This window comes from Populus euphratica, unplaced genomic scaffold (genome assembly GCF_000495115.2).
Source record: "Populus euphratica unplaced genomic scaffold, PopEup_1.0 scaffold32.1, whole genome shotgun sequence".
Classification (NCBI taxonomy): domain Eukaryota; kingdom Viridiplantae; phylum Streptophyta; class Magnoliopsida; order Malpighiales; family Salicaceae; genus Populus; species Populus euphratica.
Window position 1 is genome coordinate 2,328,377 of NW_011499861.1, and position 27,543 is coordinate 2,355,919.

At 34.6% G+C, this 27,543-nt stretch overlaps 2 protein-coding genes and 1 pseudogene across 6 annotated transcripts; 1 reads left to right on the plus strand and 2 right to left on the minus strand.

The window, feature by feature from the left end:
• Nucleotides 1-2,367: 2,367 nt before the first annotated feature.
• Nucleotides 2,368-5,452, minus strand: LOC105124947 (subtilisin-like protease; annotated as a pseudogene).
• A 2,980-nt stretch (nucleotides 5,453-8,432) lies between these two features.
• LOC105124935 (xylem serine proteinase 1-like) lies at nucleotides 8,433-13,582 on the minus strand. The gene is made up of 11 exons (XM_011025156.1): nucleotides 13,139-13,582; nucleotides 12,938-13,032; nucleotides 12,704-12,801; nucleotides 12,461-12,604; nucleotides 12,242-12,347; nucleotides 11,541-12,054; nucleotides 11,354-11,448; nucleotides 9,753-9,977; nucleotides 9,564-9,672; nucleotides 9,257-9,470; nucleotides 8,433-9,172 (listed from the first exon to the last, which is right to left on the minus strand). The coding sequence occupies exons 1-11, from the start codon at nucleotides 13,235-13,237 to the stop codon at nucleotides 8,631-8,633; spliced, it is 2,241 nt and encodes a 746-aa protein (XP_011023458.1). The 5' UTR covers nucleotides 13,238-13,582; the 3' UTR covers nucleotides 8,433-8,630.
• A 5,986-nt stretch (nucleotides 13,583-19,568) lies between these two features.
• On the plus strand, nucleotides 19,569-27,125 carry LOC105124936 (lysophospholipid acyltransferase LPEAT2-like). 5 transcript variants are annotated; one of them, XM_011025161.1, is made up of 15 exons: nucleotides 19,569-19,769; nucleotides 19,820-20,329; nucleotides 20,796-20,976; nucleotides 21,140-21,199; nucleotides 21,520-21,683; nucleotides 21,784-21,847; nucleotides 21,958-22,026; nucleotides 22,230-22,325; nucleotides 22,951-22,995; nucleotides 23,809-23,879; nucleotides 24,662-24,728; nucleotides 25,113-25,163; nucleotides 26,152-26,262; nucleotides 26,352-26,399; nucleotides 26,606-27,125. In XM_011025161.1, the coding sequence occupies exons 2-15, from the start codon at nucleotides 19,872-19,874 to the stop codon at nucleotides 26,771-26,773; spliced, it is 1,653 nt and encodes a 550-aa protein (XP_011023463.1). In that variant the 5' UTR covers nucleotides 19,569-19,769; nucleotides 19,820-19,871; the 3' UTR covers nucleotides 26,774-27,125. The 5 variants fall into 5 exon arrangements, with proteins under 5 accessions (XP_011023463.1, XP_011023462.1, XP_011023464.1 ...); XM_011025160.1 differs by having other exon boundaries at nucleotides 19,665-19,764; nucleotides 19,815-20,329; XM_011025162.1 differs by having other exon boundaries at nucleotides 19,700-19,754; nucleotides 19,810-20,329.
• Nucleotides 27,126-27,543: the final 418 nt, after the last annotated feature.

Here is a 27,543-nt window from a genome sequence, read left to right on the forward strand (position 1 = left end):
TTATTTTATGGTTTAAATGATTTATAATTTTAAAAATAAAAGGGGGTGCAATTATAAGATGGAGGGGTTTTAATTACAAAGATATATTTCTTATTCTTATTTCAAATTGTTCTTCTTTTTTTTTTTGTTCTAATTATTTACAATGCCAACAATTATTTTGTTAATTATTATACGTGAACCTTGGAATGATCCCATTTTAAATTCAAGTAAAATAAAACTTCATTTACTTTTACTCAGAAGAAGATCCATAATTTTCTTTAATCATCTTTTTTCCTTCATGATTTTATTATTTTTACTTTTCCTGCAAATATTTTTTCTCATCATCATATGATTGGTTAAAAAACAAACTTCAAAGAGTTCCATGTGATAGGGTTCAAATAATATATTATTCTTACTCTTTTTTTTAATAATTCGTGTCAAAATAACAAAACTTTTTATTTTTTTTTAAATTATTTTATGGTTTTAATGAGTTATTATTTTAAAAATAAAAGGGGGTGCAATTATAAGATGGAGGGATTTTAATTACAAAGATATATTTCTTATTCTTATTTCAAATTGTTCTTCTTTTTTTTTTTGTTCTAATTGCTTTCAGTTTTTATTAAATAAACAATATCACTCAGAAAACTATATTTTTTTGTTTAAAAAAATTAATAATAAAAGCAAGAACTATACTGGAAAATTATTTTTTTAATTAAATTTAAATTTTCTTTTTTATAAAAATAATTATATTGCTATATAATTAAATAAAACAGTTTTGTGATTTATTATTCTTTTTTTTTTACAAATAAATTTAGCGATATTTTTCATTTTTTTCCGTCCAAATTTCAAATCTGGAGTTGTCGAAAAGTTTAGTTGTGACCTGCATTAAATTAAATATATAACTAGGTATAAATATTTAATTTCACTCACAAATTCTACAGTCCCAAAGTCACTACAATGGAACTTCGTAGCTCTATATTTTCCTGATATCCAAACTATAGTTTCTGTCCCCTTTCTTAATACCCTATACTCTTTGGCTCCATGATCACTGAAACTCCATTGGGTTCGTCCACTTTTACAGATCAAGTACTCGAAGGTTCCCCGACATTTGTCAAGCTTCTCTTTCATGTCGCCCTGTTAGTTTAGCTTTGCCTTTGAAATCCACTGCAGAAGAAGGGTAATGCAGGTTACCAGGCTGGAGAACTGTACTGTCAGGACAACTGACCGTGCTCCTTCACACTTGAGCTACATGAGAAGATGTATAATTTAGGCTGCACGAACGGTCTACATAGTCTTCTATGGTGATATCACATACTAAACCTGATAACATCACACAAATATCGTTGCACGCGATTGAGCAAATCTGTATCTGCCTCCACGAACTACAGAGAAATGGTTAGAAGAGCACTTGCAAGATCAATTTTGAGATTTCCTTTATAATAGAACACTGGTGACGGATATATACATTATAAATTGCACCAACTAGTCTAGATGGACGGTTAAAAAATGGAAATCATGATATTGTTATCGGGATAATCAACTTGCAACTTTCTCTCCCACTGTGTAAATTACAGTAATTGAACACCCAGAATATTGTTTCTAATTTTCTTTCACTCTCTTAAAGCCACAAAGACTATTCCTATATTCATACAGACTGCTTATGGTTCCAAATCTGTAAACAAAACAAAACCACCTCTCATTTTGCAGGAGGATATTTGCCACTCGGCCTCAGATCACCGCTGCATGCATGAGGTCATCCTTCTTCTCTCTTCCCCTTTTCATTTTCATACTACTGTTTTTGATATCCATACATATATGAATATTCATATCCATATCCATAAATAGATGAATATACATATTTACACTACCAAAGGATGGCATTACTATGTTTGATGTATAAATGATACAGCGCTTGCTGATTGTATTCATGAAAATAATCGACTTGCTGATCAGTATTTATACAGCACTTGCTGATTGTATAAATGATTATTTGAAGCAAGGTCCGCACGGCCATCACCGGTTTTGGAAATTGCAACAAGAACTTCCAGTTTTCTTTCAGCGCATATGATTCTGAAGCACTAGACACCACCTCAAGGAAATCTTTTCGTATAGATAATAACTCTGTCAATACTTCTTCATCCATTGCAGATCCGACAACTTTAATTTCTTAGAGGAGGGATTAACTTAGGCTCTCGTATTAACAAACTAGGAAATTTCTTTGGCTGCGAAGCATCTTTGTTTTATTTTTATCATATAAAATAAGCTTCCTAATTAATTAATTTTTAGCATTACATAGGACTTGAATTAGGAACTTTCAGTCTCTGGAATATTTCTGCTTGGTCTGCTGTCTGCACCTAAAACAAAGTACTCTTATTCTATGTACCAAAACTACCGCCAGGTTACCGCAATGGGACTTCTAACACTATATTTTCCTAACACCAAAACAATAGATCCAAAAGAGGAACTACTTGCGCTATCTCTTCCTCCTGACTCGACAAAGGTCACATTATAGCTTAGTTTCTGTCCCAATTTTACAAAACTCAACTCTGAGGCTTCAATATCACTGATACTCCGTTGGGTTCTTTCACTTTTACTAAGTACTCAAAGGGAACCCGGCATTTGTCAGGGTTTTCTTGAATGTCACCCTGGTATTTTGTGCGTTGCCTTCAAAATTCAGGGCGAAAGAAGGGGAGTTCAAGTCCCCAGGCTGGAGAACTTTATCATCATGACAAGTTACAGTGCTCCTGGACACTTTGAGTTATTTGAGAAGATGTGTAGTTTTGGCTGCACAGATAGCTTGCATAGTCTTCCGTGGTAATATCATCCATCAACCCTGGATCTGAAGCACTCTCTGGGTCAACATGACCCGAACCAAAAGCAAAAAGAGGTAGATGATGCAGAGTCACTGGATCCAACATCTGCAATTGGAGATTTTCTGTTGTCTGTAAGACACATATGCTGTTGTCATTTATAGCTGATTTAATTACTGCTGGGGACCCATTCTTTGTGGACTGACTTTGTGTATGGTCCCACACCATGTGATGGTGAGACCATCACATTAAATGTCATGTGATGGTTGTCTCTTGGTGTTAATATTAGTGTGGTTCGGGTACTGTAGCAACAGATTTGAAATTAGAAGAGAGGAGAAGAAAATCAAGAGAGAAAAAGAGAAGAAAAGGCAGCAGAGCAGCCTTCATTCTTTCTTCGATTTCCAGCTCGTTCACCGTTGGATCGGGCTGAGATTTTGACAGCAGCTTCTAGACACGTTGATCTTCATTCTGAACGGTTGGATCGAAGATTGGTGGTGTGGAAGCTGGCCGTTTTGACAGAAAACGGGGCTGTCAGTTTTGTGAGTTTTTCTCAAATAATTCTCCTTTAATCTTGTTGTAATCCGAGAATAAGTTGTTCTTGATGATATATATGTTGTATCCCTTAGTTGAATCTGAGAAAGAATGATTGTGAACCCATTATTTGTTGATAGTGAAAGTTTTTAGGTGGACTACGGTCCCGTGGTTTTTCCCGCATCGGGTTTTCCACGTTAAAAATCTTGGTGTTGATTTTGTGATTATTTGCATTATTTTTCATCATTGTTTGATTCTGTTTTACTGCACAAAGAGGGAAAGAATTGGGACTTGTGAATTGTAATTGTATTCCGCTGAATTGATCCGGGTAAATTGGTGCCCGGTTGTTCCTAGTTTTCCCATGTAAGTGGTATTAGAGCCTGGTTGTGTAGATTTTCCCTTTGAAGGCAATCAAAGCTGTTTCCCTCTTAACCGAGTTCACATACTTTTTGACAGCCATACCTGCTGATGCTCCTAAAGAACTTGCCGCAGAATGTTGTTGGGAATTTCGACCGGTGATGTTCTGATACTTGCTTGCTGTTGTCATTTATAGCTGATTTAATTACTGCTGGGGACCCATTCTTTGTGGACTGACTTGCTGTTGTCATTTATAGCTGATTTAATTGCTGCTGGGGACCATTCTTTGTGGACTGACTTTAAGTGGTGCGGCGAGGCCACTAACATGAGGGCAGGACATTGAAGTGCCTGAAATTATGTTGAGCAATGCGCTTCTTTTGTCACTTTTAAGTCGAGTTGGGCTGGTCATTGGTGGCCACGCTGCTAAAATGTTCACCCCTTGTGCAGTCACGTCCTGCTTCATCACTTCTGATCCCACTGAACCAGGCCCTCTAGATGAAAATGCAGCCCATTGGTGCAGGATCACCATATATTGTCCCTTTGAAGGCAATCGAAGCAGTTTCCCTCTTAACCGAGTTCACATACTTTTTGACAGCCATACCTGCTGACGCTCCTAAAGAACTTGCCGCAGAATGTGAGTCTCTGTGAAAAGCTCTCCACCTCCAGTTACCGGGTTGATTAAAATCCTGCTCCCGCGAATTTTACTTGCTCTCCTTTTTGAGCTCTGCCATTCACCCCCGTCTCCCAAACAACAATTTTTCCTTTCACCGACTTTTTTTTCAGTGACCTACTAATACAATACTTAGCTGCTTCACCACCTGCAGTCCCTCCATACTCTAGTGGTAATTGTGTTGTTGATTTGCCTGAGTATATAGACGCACCTTCAAAAGTTTGTCCATTTCCAAGCTTGACAGTTGTTGGAAACCTTCGGTCAGTGTAGCTAGCAGCTACTGTCATGATCCATGGTGCGTTGTTGGCAACCGAGGAGATAGATGGGCCTGAATTACCAGCCTGAATTACCAGTAGAGCAAGAAAAAAAAAACCCCTTTTGGATGTGACAGCTTAAACTTTTAGGATGAAATGTTTATTTTACAATTATCACTATAAACCCCCTAAAGAGAGTGATACCACATCAACTCCATCAGCAACAACTTGGTCTATGGCAGCCAATAAATCAGTGTTGGTTACAACCTGATAGCCAACAAACTTTGTAGGCTGCGATTCTTGCCGTATACTTCATTCCAGCAGCTGAACCATTCGCCAATCCATAAAAGCTTGCTTTGTCTACAAGGTTTCCAGCAGCAGTCGCTGCAGTATGTGTTCCACGGCCTTGTGTGTCTCGAGAGGATCGATGATCAATTGTTTCATTAATTCTTCCAACAATAGCCCCGTACCCTTTGGGAAAGGCTCTTGCACCAATAATCTTCTTGTTGCAATTTGATGGTGAGAATTTTGTGCCGCTCTCGCTTTTGCCTTTCCATTTTGAGGGTATTGCAGACATGCCCGAGTCTTGGAAGCTATCATGTTCAGGCCAGATTTCAGCATAAAAAATGCCACTATCACATCTGAAGCCAGATTTTGAGCATTCCAGAGTCCTTTTCCACTCTGTAGTCCAAGAAACTGAGGGTGTGTGTGGCATGGAGAGTTATCATTTCATAAGTTCTGGCAGAGACAAAGCCATTGACTTGGCTCAAGGCCTCAATTTGTTTGGTGGAGAGCTTGGCAGCGAAACCAGAAGTCACTGTTTCGTAGGTGCAGAGAAGCTGAGTAAATGTTATTTATTAGTTTTTTTTTAGAGTAGTTGGCTCTTAGATAATAGATGATTATGAGCTTCTTATTAATTCTCACGGCTAGACAGCTAGATGAGAATCAATTCTAAAAAAATTAAATGAATAATCTGCCAGATATATTTATAAACCAATAAAATATATTTAAACATACTAGAAAGATAATTTAAAAAAATTTTAATTTTTTATCTCACTATTAAATCAGACTTAAATTTTTATGGAAGTTTATAGAGAATATTTTTTTTTATATAAGCTTCATTGGTGCTACACGTACTATATACATCAAAAACCTCGCATTGGGTCTTAGTTTTAGATTATTTTATTATTTTCCTTGAATTTCATGCATTATTATGGATTTTATTATTATTTTCTTTATATATATATATTTTTATTTAAGACACAGTTTCTGATTTAATTAAGGTTTTGTAAACCTTGAGTCAGACTTCTTAAGCATTATTTTAAGAGAGAATAAGATTATGAATTTAGATCATCTCCTGTGTGTTTTATATTTGTTTGTTATCTTTATATTCCGCCTCCATCTGGAGGTTTTTCCTTTATCCTTCAAAAGCGCACGCCTTCAAATGGATTGGAGAGAACAGAAGTGATTGGGCAGAGCTGGTGTACGTTTCCACGAGCGACAGAAAGATGGGTTGTGGGACTGACCTAATCAGCGTTTGCATGATTAATTTGATAACTTCAGTATGGAATCCTTGAGAAAATTGTATCGACTGTCAACTGGTTTAGATGAATGATTAAGAAATGGAAACCAGGATATGGTGAATGGACAGATAATGGACTTCCATCTCTCATGATTAAAAAAAGAAGTTCATGCCTCGTTCAATGGTGTTGAATTATAAAAATCACATCAATCTAGCACCTTGCTTGTTTCTTTTTAGTTTTTTCTTAAAGCAACAGAGGCAGATTCAGATTCTAGTCCAAACCCTCTCTTGCTTTCGATCAATTGCTGATAGTTGTTCGTTTCAAGTCCCTTTTTAGTCATGAGTTGAAACTCCTGGGTTACAATTTCTCGGTGTACGTAGCATGGTGAAATCCACAAGTTTGGACTTTAAGCCATATGATCACGAGAGGAAATATACCTTTTTAACAACCAGGAAGTTGTTCTTAAGGAATCAACAACATCTATTAGATTTGGCATCAGGAAAACAATGTACATATACCCTTATGCTTATATGTGCAAACAGTGGATGGCATCAAGTTCAGACATGCTAAATTGATAAAAAAAAAATAGGTTTCTTTTCACACTAAAGTTAGTTTAGTACACAGCGAAGGAATAGAAAGATAATTAGAGCTGAGATAAAAACAAATCTCTTAGAAGACACGATCGAAGCTTGCAATAATGCCCTCCAGGACTTGATGCTTGGTGGAGTGCGGTTGGTGATGCGTTTGGCCAACTTAGAACAGAGCTTTTTATTTGCCACGAGCTTTTGTTTTCATGGACATTCCTTGTGTGTTTCAAGCCTTCTTTTGATTTATCTAAGAGGGAGATTGACTTCGGATGTATCTGGTACTGTGGTATGGTGTGGGTGGAGATATTTTTAGATTAATTATAATTTTAAAAATTGTTTGGTTTTTCATTATTTAAACTTGTTTTCATCTTAAATTATGATTAAAAAAATTAGATTTAAAGAAAGTACAATAAATTTAATTTTTTCAAACCACAACGGTAAAAACCACGACAATACTAAACATGTATACTTTGTGCACGTTGGAAACAAAGAAAACTTTTTGAGGACGGATTATAGTATTCTCTTTTAAATGGATATATGATCATATTGTAACTTTGTGGATTGACGTTCACAGACAAAACTCCTCCTTTGGCTAGTGAACAGAGCAATATATAGACACAAAAAGAAGAAGAAGAAGAAGAACAAAGAATAAGAAGAACAAATACAAGCAAGAGACAAGGCTGCCCCTATGGAAACAACCACTGTACAAGAGACAATCTCTCCATGAAGAGTCTCATTGCAGGCAAGTTAAACCTAAATCATTGCTTATTTTGATGAGCAAACTACAGAATTAAGCAACAAACGAGCAGCTTTAACTATGCTTTTCGTACAAAGAATAGAGAAGAAAATCAATGTAGCATGCGGGATTAGAGAAAGCAGGATTTAATCATGATAATCATGGTCGAGGCTGGGGTTGAGCCCCGGTCTCTGGTTCCGCAGTTTCGAAGGGTGAAATCTTGTGAGAAGTAAAGATAAATCTGATGGCATCTACACATTGTATGATTGCAAAAACCACAAAAATGACAAAATAAAAGGCGAAAACTACCAGAAAGAACGTAGCTGAGGCGTGTCGCTGTGGGGATTTGGCTTGTTCCAAGATCTTCTTGAAGTCCATGATGCCAAAAAACATCAAAAGAGCTCCCATCATAAACCCACAATTAATGGCTAAATTCCTTATGATCGTTTGCAAAACACTCTTCTCCTCTCTATGAGGTGATCCGCATGCAATGGACAACATATCAAATATAACCAAATCTGCGAAATATCGTAGTTGAGGCTCTATGAAGATCATGCCCTTAGTTTTTATCTCTTGAGATTTGGAAAAAAAAAAAAAATAGTTTGTGTTGAATGAAAATGGCTTTTGTTAAGAAGGGCCAGCCTGGAACGTGACAAGAGATGCAGAGAGTTCTTAATTTGGAGTATGGTGCCAACTATCTTGTTTACCAAAATATTTCTTTATTTCAAGGCTTCGAAACACGAAGCCTTGTTGATTTTTCCAAATAAAATAATTTTGTGGTTTTTTTTAGGAACGGTTAACCTTTGTTCTTTCATATAGGAAGTAATCTGTCTTCTTCTCCATTGAACTCTGCTCTGTAAGATGAGGGTAGTCCTTGCTTTAATCTAATCCCTTCCACTAATGTTGAAATTAAGCAAGATCCATTTCCTAATCCCTTTATACAATTAAGGCAATCATTTCAGCCTTCCTGAGTAAATGCAATTTCTTAATCACTTTCAGCTTATCATTAATTGGCACGCCAAGAACTGGCAATTCATCTAGAATCGGATGTACACCAAAATACGAAGGCAATCATCCACAAAATATATCAGCTTGACTTAATTTACCAAGCACAAACACAAACTCGTATGGTTGTATTTAAAACAGAGTACTTCTTTCCCATTATCAGATTTGTGTTTGAGTATTAGTCCAGTGGTTTAAAAATAACGATAGGGCTCCTCACAATGTGACGATTGCTTTTCCATACGAGTGAACCTGACAACATTTGAGAACTTGGCATCGGTTTTGCCTTGATCACAACCTTAAAACTTCGCTTCTGCGAGGAACGAGAGAAGGAGAGGCTCATAGGTTTCACCACGATATCCACTCCTCTAGGAGCCCGGATGGTTGCATTGTAGATGGAAGGAGAAGGACCTACATTGGTAACTGTCCTTACAAAAACACCTACGGTCGGTTCCTGCTTCTTTTTTACACTAAGTTGCATAGTCGGATAGTTGAGAGCATCGTAGCCAATTCCAGGAAGCAATGAGGAGCAATTTACGGATTTTGAACCAACTAAAACAGCTAAGGAGGATCTGTTATAGCCTTCGTGACATAGGAACTGAATGTAAGACATCTCATCCATGTCATAGACCAAGCCGGGGTTTCTAGCTTTTTCAGGATTTACTTGACCAGCACCGTGGGCAAATTCTGCATCGTTGTTCACTCTTGAGCTCATAGGTTTTGCTTCACAAAGATTGGATGGAAGTGTAAGCAGGACAGTTGATTATAACTGAATTGGGAACTACTGAAGCAGGAATATATTTTTACCTGTTGTCAGGATGGCGGATTTGATTGCTGCTGCGGTCCAATTTGGATGGAATGACTTTATATAGGCGGCTACCCCAGCAACATGAGGGCAAGCCATGGAAGTCCCTGACATAAGAGAGAATCTTGAGTGCTGTGTATCACCTTTCAGCCCGGTGAGCGACCTCAAGGGAGTGTATGATGCCAAAATGTCAATTCCTGGTGCTGCGACGTCGGGCTGTGTCACTCAAAATTAATCAAACAATAAGCTTAGGCGTCAGGTATTTATAGAAATCAATCTTGTTTGAGTTTTTTTCCCCTTATAATATACCTTGAGAATGCGTTCTGATCCTGGATTTGGACCCCGAGACGAAAAGGAAGCGATAAAAGGAGCAGGGACTTTTACTTCTTGGGTTCTGTATATCACTGCCGACGGAGATCTGTTTTTATCGAAGTTAGTCAGCCTGAGAACAATATAACAGAAACTGGGAATTGAACTAAGAATAGGAATACGAATTACTTGGTGGAATGTATATAATTGTTGACTGTGTCGCTGACGGTGGCATTGACGACGGTTGCTGGTGCCATAAAAATGCGGGCAGCATCAAGATATTGCTCACTCTCAAGAATAATGCCTTTCCCTCCAATTTCTTTAACAACAGAGTCAGCACCCCATACTTCTAACTCACACAAGACAAGCTTCCCTTTCACCTTCTTAGGGTCCAACGAGCCATCGGCACAGAACCTGTGATGAAGTTTAGAACCATTACCTAAAAAATCTTTCACTGCATACATATTGCTTGACAAACTAACTAGCAGAAACTGTAGCAAATTGATTTAAAAAACGGTTGGTCAGAGATATTTATTTGAGGTTAAACTAAATGTGAGATCGATCCATTTACATTTGTTGAAGTATTTATTGAAAATTGACCTTAATATAAATATTTTAACATAAAATATTAACATATTTTAAATTAATTATGAGTAAATAAAAAATTTAATTTCAAATAACTTTTAATTGATAAAAAATTTCAAATGCCAAACCTCAATCTCACGTTTTAAAAAAAATATTCAAATGCCAAACCTCAATCTCACGTTTCAAAAAAATAAGATTTATGTGGCTTAGATAATGTTGGCTTGAGAAGTTAAAATTAGGCCTATAAAACAACAAAACTTTTAGAGATCAACTTTAGGCTATGTGGGCACCAAGCTTAAATTTATGTTAATTGTAAAATAATTTTTTAACTCAAAAAAATTATTTTTTATCAGCTCATTAAGTAACTAATCTAATCAAAATTAACTTCCATGACATAAACTTTTATTTAAAAAAAAAGGAAAATGTTAGGTTTTATTTGTATTTCCACTACCTAAACTTCCCCCTTTTTTATAAAGGAAAATGTTATGTTTTATTTGTATTTTATGGCAAGTATTTAAAGATCTAAAATAGTGAAACTAAATACTATTTAACAGAATCAATCCATACATCAAAAAAATTCATAAAAAAACAGAATTAATTCATATATCATCCCCCCCCCCCAAAAAAAAAAAAAAAATAAATAAATTCTTGTATAAATAGGTGCTATAGGGGGTACGTATATGTATCTACTAAACATCATAGCAAAACCATTCTGCTACCTACAGCTTTTTCATTGCTTCAATTTTCCTTTCCTACTTACTGTCTATAATAGAACTTTGGAATTTTAGTGTGTTTTTGAAGTTTCTGGGGATGTCGTTGTAATTCTAGGAGATTAATTGGTTGCATACAAATTGTTTGTAGCCTTAAAGATAATTTTTTAATTCTTGACAATATTTCTTTTAATTTTGTTATTTCATCCAAAATTCATCAACAAGTAGATACAATATAAACATTTGGTATATATTTCATTGCATAAGTATAATTATACGTCGTTTGGTGATTTTATGCTCAAGATAGTTCTACAATTTTGTATCTATACATCAAAGAATTTAATTTTGTGCTTATTTAATTTAATACTATTCTATGCAATGTACATACACATGCTATTTATTCTAATAGCTATTAATTTACAATGTTATATTTATATAGAATAAAGTGGCTACGTGAACTAGGCAGGTAGCATTTATTTTTTTTTCAAACAGTACCTTGCACCATCATCGCTTCTAGAGTAACCAGCATCTGCCCCACTGACAATTGGATATAATTTTTGTTTTGGTTCAAATGTGTTCACTCCAATACCCTAAGTCACATTAAATGCAAAAACATCATTATATTCTGTTGTCTGAAATATATTCAAATCTGAATTTAGTATTCTGGGATGCTGAACATTACCGAGACAATCTTCCCATTGCCTAACTCAACTTTGCTCCTGAACTCCCTGTCAATGCCACTAGCTGCAACGGTCAAGAGCCATGGCGCATGGTTCGCCACGGAACTTGAAGATGGTCCATCATTTCCACCTGAGGCCACTGTGATAATTCCGTTCTTCATGGCATGGAATGCACCTATGGCTATTGCATTTGATGCATAATCAGCGCTCATTCCACCAATGGATATTGATATAACATCAACACCATCATGTATAGCAGCTTCAAATGCAGCAAGTAGGTCCATATCTGAGCAGCCAGAGCTGACCCAACACACTTTATACATGGCTACCCTAGCGTCTGGCACTGCACCACGAGCAGTCCCTCTTGCTAGCCCAAATAGGCTGGCATCTGGAACTAGGTTTCCTGCTAGTGTGGATGATGTGTGTGTCCCATGGCCATCCACATCTACTGGAGATAAGATGTCACTGGGATCCGGATTGCCGTCGAGCTTGAAGTATCTAGCTCCTACAAGCTTGCTTTAAGATCCGAGATGAGGTGGGGAAAAAACAAGAAAGAAAGAACTCAGAGATTAAACCAATGCAACTCCTATCAACTAGTGATCATCAAAGATTGAAAGAAGTGCCGAAACGAATTCTAAAAGTTAATATCCGTGTGGGAGGGGGGGAAAAACAATTCTGTTTTATTTACAATACAGAAATTTACTTGTTGCATCCTGAGAAATTAGCATAGTGACCGCAAGTGCCTCTCCATTTTCTAGGTGGAGGGCCAAAACCATCATCCTTAAAGCTCTCAGACTGCGGAGTGATCCCTGGTATACACACCAAGAAACGGAGTTTTTGTTTTATATAGTAATAATTGTTTTGCAGTTGTGAAAAGAAACTTAAACAGAAGTTACTTCAGTCATCAAGAAAATTCAAAAACCTGTATCCAGTAGACCCACAACTATGTTCCTCTCCATTTTCAGGTTTCTTTTTGCAGTGATAGGAAGCCCAATAAAATCCCATGATTTGGTTGTGTGGAGTTTGTGATACCGATTTGGAAACACGGAAAGAACTTCGTCCAGTACTGAACATTAATATTCACACCAGGAATAAACTGGATCAAAATCCAAGACTGGAATCTATATTACCAAGGAAACATACACGAATGGAGCGTTACACATACGTGCCAGCTTTCTGGCTTCCTCTTTAGATAGCTTTGCAGCAAATGCATTGAAGATCTTTGTGTAGCTATATATGATGGACTCCTTAGCTTCCAGATCACTGTTTCACATAAAAAGAATAATCATCTGGAGGTATGGCTGTTCCACCCTCAAATCGAATATCAGACAATTAAGGCCATGTATTTACTGCACAATCAAGAGTGAGCAGTTTGAAGGGAGCTAGAAAGTGGACTTACCTTCTCTTGATGGACGACAGAACATCAATATGTGTCTGCACCGCAGAGACATTATTGATCACCGGTTCATCTCCAAGATAAACAATAAAGAATTCCTGTTCATTTAACAAGATTCAGAATTATTGCACTGGAAGATGAATCACACTTTAGAAAGTGGAAACATATATAGAGATGGCTATTATGCAGGAGATAAATCTAAACCTTCTGTTCATCTTCAGTTGCAGCAGAAAAACCTAGCAAGATGAAGATTAGAAAATTTGAAAGAAGAATGGAAGGAATAATCAATTTCTTCCTTGACATGCTGTTGCTGGGAGGATTAATTAAGGTCTTGGTGCAAATCTTATCCTCAACTACGGCCTCTCTTCAGGACTTGTAATTTAGTGTATCAATAGCAGCACTCGAAACAAGCTTTAAAGATGATAAGAACCAGAAACGTGTACTTATTCAGTTCTGTTTGACGAGGTACTAGGTTGGGAAACCTTAAAAGAAAGAAAACAAAATTATGGTGCTCTTATTCTATCGTCAATCAATGTCATAGGTAGCTCAGTTTGGGATTGCTTCTTTTGGAGGGACTTTGTCCACCATTTCCTTTTCCTTTTTGTATGCTATCAATCCCCAAAACCCTCAGAACCGTACATAAGAGAGTTCCTATATTAGAAAATGAAGAAACCCTAATACTGCTACACATGGAAAGTAAATAAAATAAAATATAGTTACCTAATAGGATTCCTGGCCTAAATAAATTAAAATTGCCTGTATTTCGGGATTTGATTAAAATACACAGATTACAATAAATATTATTAAGGAAGAAATCAAATTGTAGCATTGATTGCCATCCTGATTCGTCGATGTGAGGCATAACATCTCAAATGGCCGCACATCAGCTGAGGGATGGTATTATCCATAAACTTTCTTACACTCCAGTAAGCTAGTGTCTTGGTTAACCTGCTTCTGCCACACCATCTATTTGGCACGGTGGAAACGACAGATGATTTTTAAAACTAGAAATCTTCGGACATAAATGATATATAACCTTAAAAGATCATTGTCAAATTAGGAGAAGTTGCTTGAAAACAAAGTGCCAACAACATCAAGACCCTCCTTGAATTCCAATTCAAGCAATTCAAACTTTTTCAACATTTGAGAATAGAATTTAGGATATTGGCTTAAAGTTTCCTTAAGAGACAGTTTAATTGGGATGGCCCTTAGTTTTTTTTTTCTTGCAGCAATGCAAAAGGCTTTAGTTTATCTTTAGAAAGACATCCCCATCAGGCTAGGCCCAGGACTGAAAGAAGTTGATGCTTAGATTCATAACCAAGATTTGGTCTTTGATTTAAACAAATACGAACTTGAACTTAAAGAGAGAAAAAGGTACTTGAAATAACCTTATATAAACAGAATAAAATTAAAGGATAAACTTGATTTTCTTGAAAAGCTTAACCGAGTGTTGGTCTCGGGAGTAGGTCAAACTAAGCAAAGAAAAGGGATTTGAAATTGAAAGGTTTAACCTTGATTGAAAAAACTAAAATCAATTCCTAATCCCATATTAAGACTAACATTTGTAATTTTATAATTAAAATCTTTTTTTTTCTTTCCGTGCTGATCATATATATATATATTATGCTTAACTATAAAGTAATGAGGTTTTGTATAAGTCGGCGAAAAAAATACTTAAATACAGTAGGTGCTGCACCAACTTATGAAGCGCAAGTCATATAAAGATATTTTTAATTTTAATTAGTTATAAAATTTAAACTACCTGATCTAAGATATGCTCATTCAAGCTGAATAAATAAATAAATAAATAATTTGATCTGACCTCTTAAAAATCTAAGTCAATCTAGTTTGGTTTTCAACCAATTAACTATTTAAAAAAAAATTAGTTGGAAAAATATTATTTTAATATTTTAAAAAATAGGTTTACGGGGTAAGATTTTATAATTTTAATTTTAGTTACACACTTGTGTACAGCTAATGTTTGATTTCTCTTTGTGGTTTTTTATATAACTTTAAAGGTATGATGATTAAAAAAGTTTGATATTTAATATGTATCAAATGTAAAAGATATGTCTGAAAAAGATGTGATGAAATTTAAAAATAAAAATAGTTATAAATAAGGAATGTGTGTACTTTTTATTGATTACTATTTATCTTTCTAATTCAAAAATTTATTACAGCTCGCATTGAATATAATAATAATAATAATAATAATAATTTTTCATTGCATGATAATAAAAGAAGAGAGAAATTTTATGGAAGAAAAAATGTTTACTGCTGAAAAAAAATGATTAGAGAGTTTAAATAACCTCTGGACCATTTTCCTTTGCCAGTATCATTTTTATTTTAAACAATATTAAATTGATATATTTTTTAATAATTTTGATATAATTATATTTAAAAAATTAAAAAAATTATTATTTTTATTATTATTTTTTAAATTAACCTAAACCCTACTAATAAACAAACCAGGAAACCCTACTCTCCATGCTGCTCCTCACACATCTCTGCCGCCAAAAACCTTTCTCCCTCGCGCGGGACATCTTGTCCTCCACAGCCTCTTCAAAACTCCACGACATCTACTGCTTCAAGCCGCCATCACCACCACCTTCCCTCTCCCCTGAAAACTCCCAGACCTCAACAACAAGAAAAAGAGGCAAACCCCCAACATCGCCCACCTTCTTCCCTTTTCTTAATCAAACCTGCACGAAACCCCTGCTCTCTGACTAGGCTTTTGATTTCCGTTTCAGTCACACAGAGAGTAATCCAAATATGAGGCCCATCGGGCTTAGAGATCCCAAGTACTCACCTTTTGGGCAGGGTTGGTTGGACCGCACATGGACTGTAGTTTGTGCACTGGTTGTGGACCATGAAGTGAAAACCTCGCTTGGAATGTAGCAGCTAGCAAGCAGTGTTTTGCAATAATTTTTGAAAGTATTTTAAAGAAATTTAAATAATTTTTTTAAAAAATTATTATGTTTTTGATGTTTTTATATTATTATAATATATTAATATTAAAAATAATTTTAAAAAAATAAAAAATATTATTTTAATAAGCTTTAGAAAGAAAAACATTTTAAAAAGTAATAGTATCCTATTATCAAATACCATCTAAATAAATATCAGTTAAAAATTTAGATTTAAAAAAAATATTTTTTATATTTTTAAATTATTTTAATATACTAATATAAAAAAAAAACACACCTCCCATTCTAAACACTCCAAAATCAGTTATTGATAGGGGTAGATGACGAGGCTCGGATTTGAAAGAGAAGAAAAGGGTACTGAGAGAAAGGGTTCTAGGGAAGCCATTAACTAACGCAGAGAGAGATTTTGGTGTATAGTGTGAGCGGAGTCAAAATAGGAGGCAAGTCAATTTGGCCTTTTCTTTTTAGTTGTATTTTTTAAAAAACATAGTTTTGATTTTCTTGGGTGATATTTTATGTTTTGGGTTTTGAGCTGTTTGCAGCTACTTTTTGTTTTTTTATGAGTGGTATTTATTATAATTTAATTTTTATTTAAAAAATAAAAAAAAAGTAAGAAACTAAAATATATATGTTTTTAATGTATTTTGGTTGTTTTCACTTTATTTTGTGATTTTTTGCTGTTTTTTTTAGTTGATATCCTCCTGAAAAACTCAAAAATATGTTCTCAGCATCTATTTTATAATTTTCAACGTCTGTTTAAAAAATAATAAAAATAAAAATATGCTTTCGATAATATTAAGATCAAGGAATAAACTTGAAATAACCTTAAAAGAAAATGAAATTAAAGAATAAACTTGATTTACTTGAAAAGCTTAACCAATTGATGGTCCCAGGAGTGGGTAAAACTAAAGGGGTATTGATGGTCCCAGGAGTGGGTAAAACTAGGCAAAGAAAAGGGATTTGGAATTGAAAGGTTTAACCTTGATTGAAAAAACTAAAATGAATCCCTAATCCCATATTAAGACTAGCATTTATAATTTTATCCTTAAAACTTATAGGTTTTTAGTCTTTTTTTAGTTTTTTATTTTAAATATATATTTTTTTCATTTGAAAACTGATCTTCTGCCTTTTCTTTTTGGACAGCAACGAGCAGCGGCAATGATGGACATCATGGGGGCTGAGATCTGAATCATTGCGACCACTCTCTTCCATTGATGTCAAAACCTCCAGAGGAACAGGGGAAATAAGACTATGCTTACTCTGGGTGCGAACCAGGTGGATGTGGCAGGCTGTTTATGATACATATATCACTGTCATCTGAGAATCTCAGGCCATTAGTGTAATATTATATATTTCAGAGTACTGGAGCAGAACATGCAGGACCAGTACCGAGGAATCTTGTAAATCTAGATCCGTAAATGAAGGTATGCTTCGAATGACTGAGATATGGCTTCCACATGATGGCGAAGGATTAAGTTTTTTCATGCGCAAAACGCTGCTCGCCACCATTGAATCTGGAGAAAGTTGGCTGAGTTTAGAGATCCCTGGGTTGGATTTGAATCTACAAGAAAATTATCATTCAGATCCCTGGGTTGGATTTGAATCTACAAGTTCTAGTTTGAAGACTCATGCTGTCCTTCAAGCAGACCAACACTTGTTTATGGTGTTTATTTATTTATTTATTTATTGTGATGATTTCATACAATAATTATTAGTTTTTAAAATTTTAGTTACTTCACCTAAATTTTCTTTACCATATATATTTATTCAGCATAGTTAAAATAGTAGTTCTTTGAATGATCATTTTATTATTATGAGGATGGCCGAACAAGCAGTTACTATAATAATAATAAATCTAAAAATCAAGCCGTCAAATTTATTTTTATAAAATTTAAAATTTAAAATAAATTAATACAGATAAATAATATCATAAAACAAAAAAATAATTACATGGATAACTTGTCATAAGCTTTATCAAATGAAGGATACATATCTTATTATTCTCATTAGTTGAGTTGAGTCTTAGATGATAAATTTTATATTAAATATCTCTTTATAATCACTATCTAAATTTATATTACCATTAATTATTTTGACTTATTCTTCTAGAATACACGGTATAGCAAAAAAAGATGGCATGCTAAAAAAATTAACATTTAATAAAATTTATTAAATTTTCAAGAATACACTAAATTGACATGGAAGTATGCCATTTATGATCATTAAAGGAAAATAAGTTCAATTAATTTATAAACTAATTCAAAATCATAAACTTAAAATTTATTCAAAAGTAGTAATTATAGAGCTAAATTCAAGCAAGAGAGGAACCAAGACCAGGATGTCTCGGATTAATAATATATTATGCCTTAAATCTGTGAAAAAACTCAAACCATGCCAAAAGAGCAAAAGAATAAAAAATGTCGACGCCTCAATTTTTGTCTGGGTCCACATTTACGAGCCAGCTATTCAAAACTTGCTGATCAATCGCTCATGTTCTAGTGTCAGGGGTAGGGTCAAGATTGGTAGTGGATTTCTGGCGAGCTCCGGCTCTATTAGAAGATGCGGTGAGCTGATTTTTTTATTAAATTTTATTTTATTTTTAATTTTAAAATAATTTTTTAAGTGTTTTTTAAATTTGTTTAGCATGTGATATAAAAATAAATTTTAAAAAATAAAAAATTTACTATTTTGTTGTAACTCCAAATAAAAAAATATTTTAGATAATGACCTTAATTAAACTCCAAAATAAGCCATTTCTAGATACTGTTTCCCAATAACTTGATTTATTTTACTTAAAATAAACTTTTTTGCTTAATTTTTTTATGTTTTTAAATCATCTGTTGATAATAAAAATGATTTTTTAAAAATAAAAAAGTATTTAAATATATTTCTAAACAAAAAAATATTCTAAAAATAATTGTTATTATACTTAGAAACACATAAAACACACACAGTGAAAAAGAGAAGAGTAGGGTTACCTTTGCAAAGTTTACAATAATATATTGGGTTTAAGCTGACAAAATCTCAACCATTCCATTTAGACGATGTTTGTAGTATAATAATAATAATAATAATAATAATAATTTTTAAAATATTTTTTACTAAAAAATGTATTATTTAAAATATTTTTTACTAAAAAATATATGAAAATAATTTTGTTATTTTTAAAAAAATTATTTTCAATATCAAAATGATAAAAAACCCATAAAAATTTAATTTTATATCAATTTTTATTTTTAACCAATTTTTATTTTAGCCACAATCTCAAACCAGCGCTAAGAAGATAACCATATTTACTGTCTGCTTCAATTCTTCGGCAACTCATGTCTTTGTCCCATTTGTTTGGATCGGATAAAATCCCATTTAATTGGCAATGTTATTTTACTTTGGTAGAAAATCGATGGCTATGCAGCGTTTAGTGTTTCTTTTTGTATTCTAATTTATTTTTTGAAATGTTTTTAAGTTATTTTTATGTGAAAAAATATTAAATTAATATTTCAATACAATAGCTTTACTTATCATTTAAAAGGCCACTTGCTAATGCACTGTTTGTCTACGTGGCGACAAAATGTTTTTGCAAAAAATAATTTTTTATTTTAAATAATTTAATATATTAATATAAAAAAGTACATTATGTTAATGTATTTATAAATAAAAAAATACTCAGCAACAACTATTATACTGTCAAACTAACTCTAAAGTGTTTTCGGGTTTGCAAGAAATGAGAAGGAAAAGAAAGAGAAAGAGCCACAAGAGGACGTCGTGGGAGATAACATTAAAAAATTAAAAAAACCCCTTCACTCGTTCACTTTCTAAGAAACCAAACAAATAAAATTAAACAATCCATCCACCTCTCCGTCACTCCTCCCTTCCACCTCCAATTAGCAAAAAAAATAAAATAAAATAACCAAAAAATTCCTTCCATTCAAACCCCTAACCTCACATAAAAAAAAATAACCAAAAAATTCTTTCCATTCAAACCACTCACCTCACCTCACCACCCGTCAACAATGGCAAACCATGATCTTGAATCCCCTCTCCTCTCCTCACAACTTTCTGATTCTCCACATCTAATCCTCTCCGTTCCTGACCCTGACTTCTCCATTCAACAATCTAACAACCACAACTACAACCACAACCCTAGCACTAACCCCAATACTTCTTCTCGCAACCCATTTGAATTCCTCGGCTCAGATGGATTATCCGTACCCGCACCATCAACCCTGGACCCGTTTAAAAATGATACGCCTTATATTGAGGGATTATATGAATTGATTAAGATTGTGATTTGTTTGCCGATTGCAATTGCAAGATTGGTGCTTTTTGGGGTTTGTTTGGCTATAGGGTATGTTGCAACAAAAATTGCATTGGAAGGATGGAAGGATATGCATAATCCTATGCCCAAATGGAGGTCTAGGTTAATGTGGGTCACTAGGGGTTGTGCTCGCTGTATTTTATTCTCTTTTGGGTATGTTAAATTTCTCATTTTAGGGTCTGTTTGATTGCTTAAAGGATTTTTTTTGTGCGCTCGCGATTTATTAGGGTTTGTTGTTTTGAGTTTATGGTTATTTAGTTGATGGGGATTGAGGTTTTTTATTAGGGTTTGTTGTTTTGAGTTTATGATTATTTAGTTGATGGGGGTTGAGGTTTTTTTTTTTTTTTGGAGGGGTATGTTGATTTATTTTTTTCTTTTTTTTTAAATATATAATTAATGACCTGTTTTTTTGTAGAAGTTTGAAACTTTCTGGTCTGCTTAGTTGTTGGAAAAAAGAATTGATTTTTTTATGTGCTTGATGGGGTTTTGATTATTAATATTGTGGGCATTAGTTGTAGGAAACAATGGGGATTTTATATTCTTAAAGAATTGACATTTATGCAATTCTCGATTGAAGGTAATTGATGTTATTTGTTTTTTGGTTTGGTTGGTGTTGCAGTTATCATTGGATTAAAAGAAAAGGAAAGCTTGCTCCAAGAGAAATTGCACCAATCGTTGTGTCTAATCATGTATCATATATTGATCCAATTTTTTATTTTTTTGAATTCTTCCCTACAATTGTTGCGGCCGAGTCACACGATTCTATGCCCTTTGTTGGAACTATTATTAGAGCAATGCAGGTAATCTTATTGCATACCTTCACATTAGGTGCAATTGACTGGGTTTCTTAACTCCCCCCCACCACAAAAAAAAAAGAAGAAGAAGAAGAAGAAGAAGAAGAAGAAAAGAGTAAATAAATAATGGCTTTTAATTGGCACTTTTCTTGTTTTGCTGTGTTCACAGGTGATATATGTAAATAGGTTTTTGCCATCATCAAGGAAGCATGCTGTTAATGAAGTGAAGGTAGAAAGTTTCTATAATGTTTACTAGTTTATGCTTCATTTATTTAATAATATTAGTGGTTAGTGAATAACATTAACTATCTAATGCTCAGATTCATGGAAATGCACCTACTTTGTGAATGCTCTTTTCTGTCTGGATGTCTTAAACTTGTCACTGTGTTGTTTCAGTAGTAGTCCCAGTAGATCTTGAAAACCTAACAAGTCTATAAAATTGGGAAATCCAGCAGGCATATTATGCGTAGTTTGCAAAATAAATCTAAATAATTTTATCAATTTATAAGCTATTTGATACAGAAATGTGCTTTCAAGATCTGAATACAGAGAAAAGCTTCATGTGATAAGTTTCCTCGAGTACTTTTGTTTCCTGAGGGAACGACTACTAATGGAAAGGTTCTTATTTCATTCCAACTTGGAGCGTTCATCCCTGGTTATGCAATTCAACCCATAATTGTCCGCTATCCCCATGTTCACTTTGATCAATCTTGGTATGACTTTCTTCATACATGGAAATTCCTTATTGACTGTCTAGCCTGTCTCTAATGGTGTTTGGTCAACCTTACTTACCATGTTTTCTGTTTTTGTTAGGGGGGATATTTCTTTGGGGATGCTTATGTTTAAAATGTTTACACAGTTTCACAATTTTATGGAGGTATGCTTTATTGTTACCTGTCAAATATGATCCTGGGTTACCATGTAATACAGTGACCTTAAGCTCTTATACATTCAAATAATTGTAATGATTCATTTTAAATTGAACAGGTAGAATATCTACCAGTTGTTTCACCCCTTGACAATTGCAAAGAAAATCCTGCTCTTTTTGCCAAGAGGGTAAGTAGTTGATTTAATTTGTTTACTTTCAGTTCTTTGATTGATAGGACTTTTTCTTTTTTAATTCCCATTTCTTTTTCTTTATGTGCAAATGCTCAGTATACTGCTGCTCGTTAGGGACCTGTTTTTTATTTTTCTGTATGCATCTGTATTCCTTTGATGTTTGCTAATACTGATACATTGATGAATATGAATCTATACAGACTAGCCATGCTATTGCATCTGCTCTCAATGTTGTGCAAACGCATCACTCTTACGGTGACGTGATGCTTCTCATGAAAGCATCCGAGTCGAAGCAGGTATAACATCTCTATCAGCATCTGCCTCTCAAATTTATCTTGCTTATGGTTCACACCACATTGTGAAGTATTTGATTGGTGTGTTTAGGGAATGAGCATGAAAGAGTAATGATACAAGGTTGACTTAAGAATACCTGGTTTGCTTTGTGTTTCCAGGACTTAACAACTCACACTGCTTTTAAGTCTGGAGCTCTAAGCTTACACCTAATAAGTCATAACTTCTTTATGTGATGATTAGACATGAAACAAATTAGAAAGAAATATTGGTGTTGATCCAGTGTGTGGCCTTTTCTTGAGTTCCTGACACTAAGGGACTTGACATCTCAAATCCTTTGCTACTCTTGAGCTCAACTGGACATTTTCCTCATTTATTGGCAACCATGTCTTTGCTGTTTGGTGTAAAAACAAGTATTACATCAAACTGGCTCTATGTTTCTTGTGTGTATATAATGTGTTTGCCGCATCTTGCTAGCATAGTTATTGCATGATGGAGCTTTACATATCAATGTGTATTAGTCTGATTAATTTGTTTAATACAATAAGAAGTTGACATTGTTGTCAGAGGAACTAAAAGGTAGTGGAATTCATGCTGATATTTCATTTTTCTCGTGACATTGTTTTACAGGAGAAGCCCTCAAGTTATATGGTTGAAATGGCTAAGGTGGAATCAGTAAGTATTTTGATTCAAATACTTTTAATTTGAGTTTCTTGATAATTAAGAAAATTGGACCAGAATTATTTATCTGATCTAGATAAAGGAATGGATTATTTTTCTCTGGGTGTTTTTGCCTTTTGTCTTTGGTTATGTGAAAATGCTCGTGTTCTAATTTTGAATTTTCTTCCTTCTAACTGTAGCAAGACACCTGTGGGTGCTTGTCTGATAAGCTGGTAAAGTCACATGTGGTTTTGATACCAAAGACCCTTTCTCTCCTCTAGTTGGGGTTTCCAGTGAGGATGGGTGCTTTCATAGAAATAACACAGTAGCAAAATCATTTTCAGATATTGCTCTTACCTGTAGTTTTCAAGTAATTGAAAATGCAGGACGGATTTTCCTGAAGATTGCTGGGGAAAAAGAAAGAAGAATGAAAATTGATCCTCATATTTCATGGTTGGGATTGTAGTATAAAAGCTAACTCATGTTTCTTGGGTGATTGTGTGTGAGTTTGAGAGATCGAGACAAATCAGTTGCTGCTCTTTACTCTGAATGTAGCTCACGAATTATTCAGATAAATTGTGCTTGGCCATGTTTTTGGTAACATGAGTTTCTGCAATTTGAACTACATAGCATTTGCACATCTTTGCTTCATTCTAATGTAGCATTTTCTTAAACCCGTTGAGTTGCCAGAGCATGTGTTTTCTGCAATGCACAAGTAAAAAACTAAGTCCTGTAGTTTTTTGAAAAAAGGGCTTTGCATCATTCTTATTTCATATTCACAGCTTATCTTACCGTATTTTTACTGATTTGGTTATTTTGTTTTTTCAGTTGTTTCATGTAAGCAGTTTGGAAGCTGTGGACTTTCTGGACAAGTTTCTGTCTATGAATCCAGATGCCAGGTATTGAAGCTTTCTGAACTGAGGAATTTATTGCATGATTTAGCTTTTGATTGAAGGATACTTGAATTTAGAGGCTACTTCTAGATATGGATCACTAAAGTGGGATCATGGGATGAAGAATTTGATGACAGTTCCACCCTTTAGCATTCAACTACTCAGACTACTCAATTCCCTGGCTAGCACCCCCGGGTGGAATTTTTGCACCTCTTGAACTCAGTGACAAAACTGAATGCTGCAAACTGTGAACTCAGTGACAAAACTGAATGCTGCAAGTTCCTTTAACTTTATTGTTAGATAATTTGGTGCAGTGTTTGAATTGTGGCTTCCCACTTTCCTGTGTTTGATTTGCCATACTAGCTCTCTGAGCTGTTAAGTAATCTTGTGGTGATTACTATTTTCATTTTTCTTTATAAGGATGAATATGATGTTTATTTGATTTTATATATGATTGCTTGCCCTCCTTCCACACATTGTTAGTAGGCTTCTCTTCTCATCTGTCTCTCAATTCTAGTTGTACAGCAAGTCTGCAAGTTACTGTGGGAACATGCTTCCATGTTATGCCGTCCATAACTTTGGGTTTATTCTTTTATGTTGTCCATAAAATATGGTTTATTCTTCTTCTTTGTTGCTGACTGCTATGCTTAACATTGTAATGGTTTGACTATGCATCTAAAGTTTTAATTGAAAACACTGAAACTCTTGTTCGTGACTGTGATCATTGAAGTCCTGTTTTTTCTTGCTGTGATAGCAAATGCTTATGCTCTTACTCTTTCTTTCTACAGTGGTCGTGTTAAATTCCATGACTTTTTGAGGGCTTTGAGAGTGAGGACTTGTACACTTTCAGAAGAGGTTGGTTATCCTGAAAAGTAGATTTTTGTGTAGGGCACTCAAATAAAAAAGATTGTGATCTAACAATATTATAATTAATGTTCTTGCTCATGGCTTTCTAGTTTGTCTCTCTTCACTGGGTTGTGTTAAGGGTAAACAAATTGAAGATTATTATTGTACTGTGGAATGGAAATTGACCAAAGCAGCAAGGCTATATCATTTAATCATTGACAAGAAACAGGGATAATCACTTGTGCTCTATGAAATTTTTTTGAACTCTTATTATATGAAGTTTGATGTATGTAATTTATAATTGAACAGGCTGCAGATCATGATTTTTAAACTATTCTCACGCACATGATTTTGCACTTTCTTGAGTAATAAGTGAGTTTTGTTTGATTGCAGTTATTTGGGTTCCTTGACGTAGAGAAGAACGGATCAATTACATTCAAGCAGGTAAATTTGCCCTTATTTGTTTCATCCTTGCCATGAATGCAGTTCACCTGCTTGAGTTAATAAGTTCAATTATCATTAGAATGGGTATTGTAAACAATTTGCGATCATAGAGACCTGAGCAGCTACTAGTTGTGTGCCCATATCAGTGACTGCTTGCTAACTTTTCTGGCACAAAAGAATCTATGGCACATTGGGAAAATGGAAACCCGATCTTCTTATCTCTCACTGAACTTAGAGATCTATGAAGTTTTATTTACAGATATTTGGCAATTCATGATCTTAAGACCAAGATTAAAGTGCTCAACCACTTGCTTCTGATGGATCCTTAAATGCTCTTAACTTCATCCACTAGACTCACCAGAGTTTTACTCCAGTTTGGTGGTGCAAAATTTTGGGTTGTCACGAAAGATGCAAAACAATGTAGCCTGTATTTTGACAGCTGTGAACTCAATGTAAAACTGGTCCAAACTGACAGCTTTTGGCTGCTGTTAACCCAGTGAAAAAAGGGTCTAAAGATAATTATCTGCTCCTTTCTTTATCCTTCTTTTCCAGAATTTCTTATATTTATTGGATTTCCAAATACTCTGCAAGAGCAAAGTCAATGTAAAAGTGGTTCAAATTTTCAAATGTATTGATCCACTACTTTTATATTTTAGTTTTTTTGAATTATTTCTGTACTAATTGGAGCTCCATTTGATGCAAGAGCAAACCTAATGGATATTTAGCAGATAACACACTGTGCTTAAACGAATAAGAAAATGCTTGTGCTATGGGCCTACAACATATATGTGCTTTACTCAAATGGAAAAGGAACACTTTTTTTAGACTTCTACAAGGATTTCCATTGCCAGGAATGACTGCAATCATTGATATTATGGTAACTGTTCGCTAACAATTTTTGGCTGAAGGGATTGTGTGAAACCATGTTTTGATACAGTCTCATGATATGCAGCTGGCTTTACAAGATCATATAATTTGTTCCTTGCAGTTTTTGTATGGATCAGCACATGTCATGAAGCAACCACTATTCCGGCAAGCCTGTGAACTAGCTTTTACTGAATGTGACTCTGGAGGACATGGTCTAATTTCAGAGCAAGAAGTATATTAATCCTTCACTTGTCAATTTACTTATCTTTCATTCGGGAGAATCCTTGCTCACATTCTTGGTTTCTGTTGTGGTTTGATCAGTTGGGAGATACAATAAGACTAGCAATCCCAAACTTGGATGAGGATGAGGTAAACAGTTAGCTGATCTGTCTAATTTGTTGTAAATGAATTCCTTTTTGTGGGATTATTATGGCAGCTGCAGTCAAATTTTTGCGAAGAGACTTGTTCAATTTGATTTGCATAATTTCTTCCATCCAATTTGTCTTTATTTGTTCTCTAACCAAAAAGAAAGAAAAGTTTTTCATAACAAACGTGTATTCCCTGTTTACTCGCAGATCCATGAGCTCTTCAATGTATTTGATACCGATGGTGATGGGCTTGTTAGCAAGGATAGTTTTATTTCTTGTCTAAGACGGAATCCTTTGCTGATTGCACTTTTTGCACCTTGTTTGGTACACAAGGACTCATCACTAGGTGGTCACAGGATCCTGGAGATTGTATGACAGCATGTGTTTCAGGCTTCATGTTGGGCAGTCTCATATTGTGTGCTGAATTCATACACTCTTGATGGCTTGGTTTTGTTCTGAAGAGGATTTCAGGGTTAGAAGGGGTGAGAGAGGCAGGGACTGTTTTTAACCTTGCCGCTGTATGCTTTGTCTACGAGAGTTTTGACTAGCCAGAAAGGTTCCTCTGTTGTCTTTTACTTGGTTCTTGAACTTTGTTCTGTCTACCAGCGGCAGAGAAATGAAAGCATTTGCATTTTTTTTTCCTTGTTAAAAGCTAGCAAACTGAAATTCATCCAAATTGAGATGGTCGGTCAACTTTCATAGCAATAGATGTACGTTTGAAATAAAATGATTTGGTCAAGATGATGTAGTAATAACTAAGGCATCTATCATCCATGACTGATCGTTCGAAAGAATTTTGGACGTTCTCACAAAAAGAAAAAAGGAATTGAAATAGACCGGGGGAGTGCTCAATTTTTTTCAAAAAGAAGTACCTATCTCAAAAATCTCTTAATTTTATCTGGACCGGCCACCACAGCGTCCCATCTGTGGATTTTAATGCATGAAAAGATAAAGAGAACAAAAGGCAATCACGTGAAAAGCATAGACCCATCAAGAGGAGTCTGTAGGATAGTGGCTGCACGTTAAGCCAAAGGCAGTGCCTCATTCATAGCCTCCTGTTATTTTCGTTCACGTGTTTATGGTGGGCATATTTTTCATGACAAGGCGAGGGAGGAGGAGCAACTGGTCCCCAATGGCGAGAATCT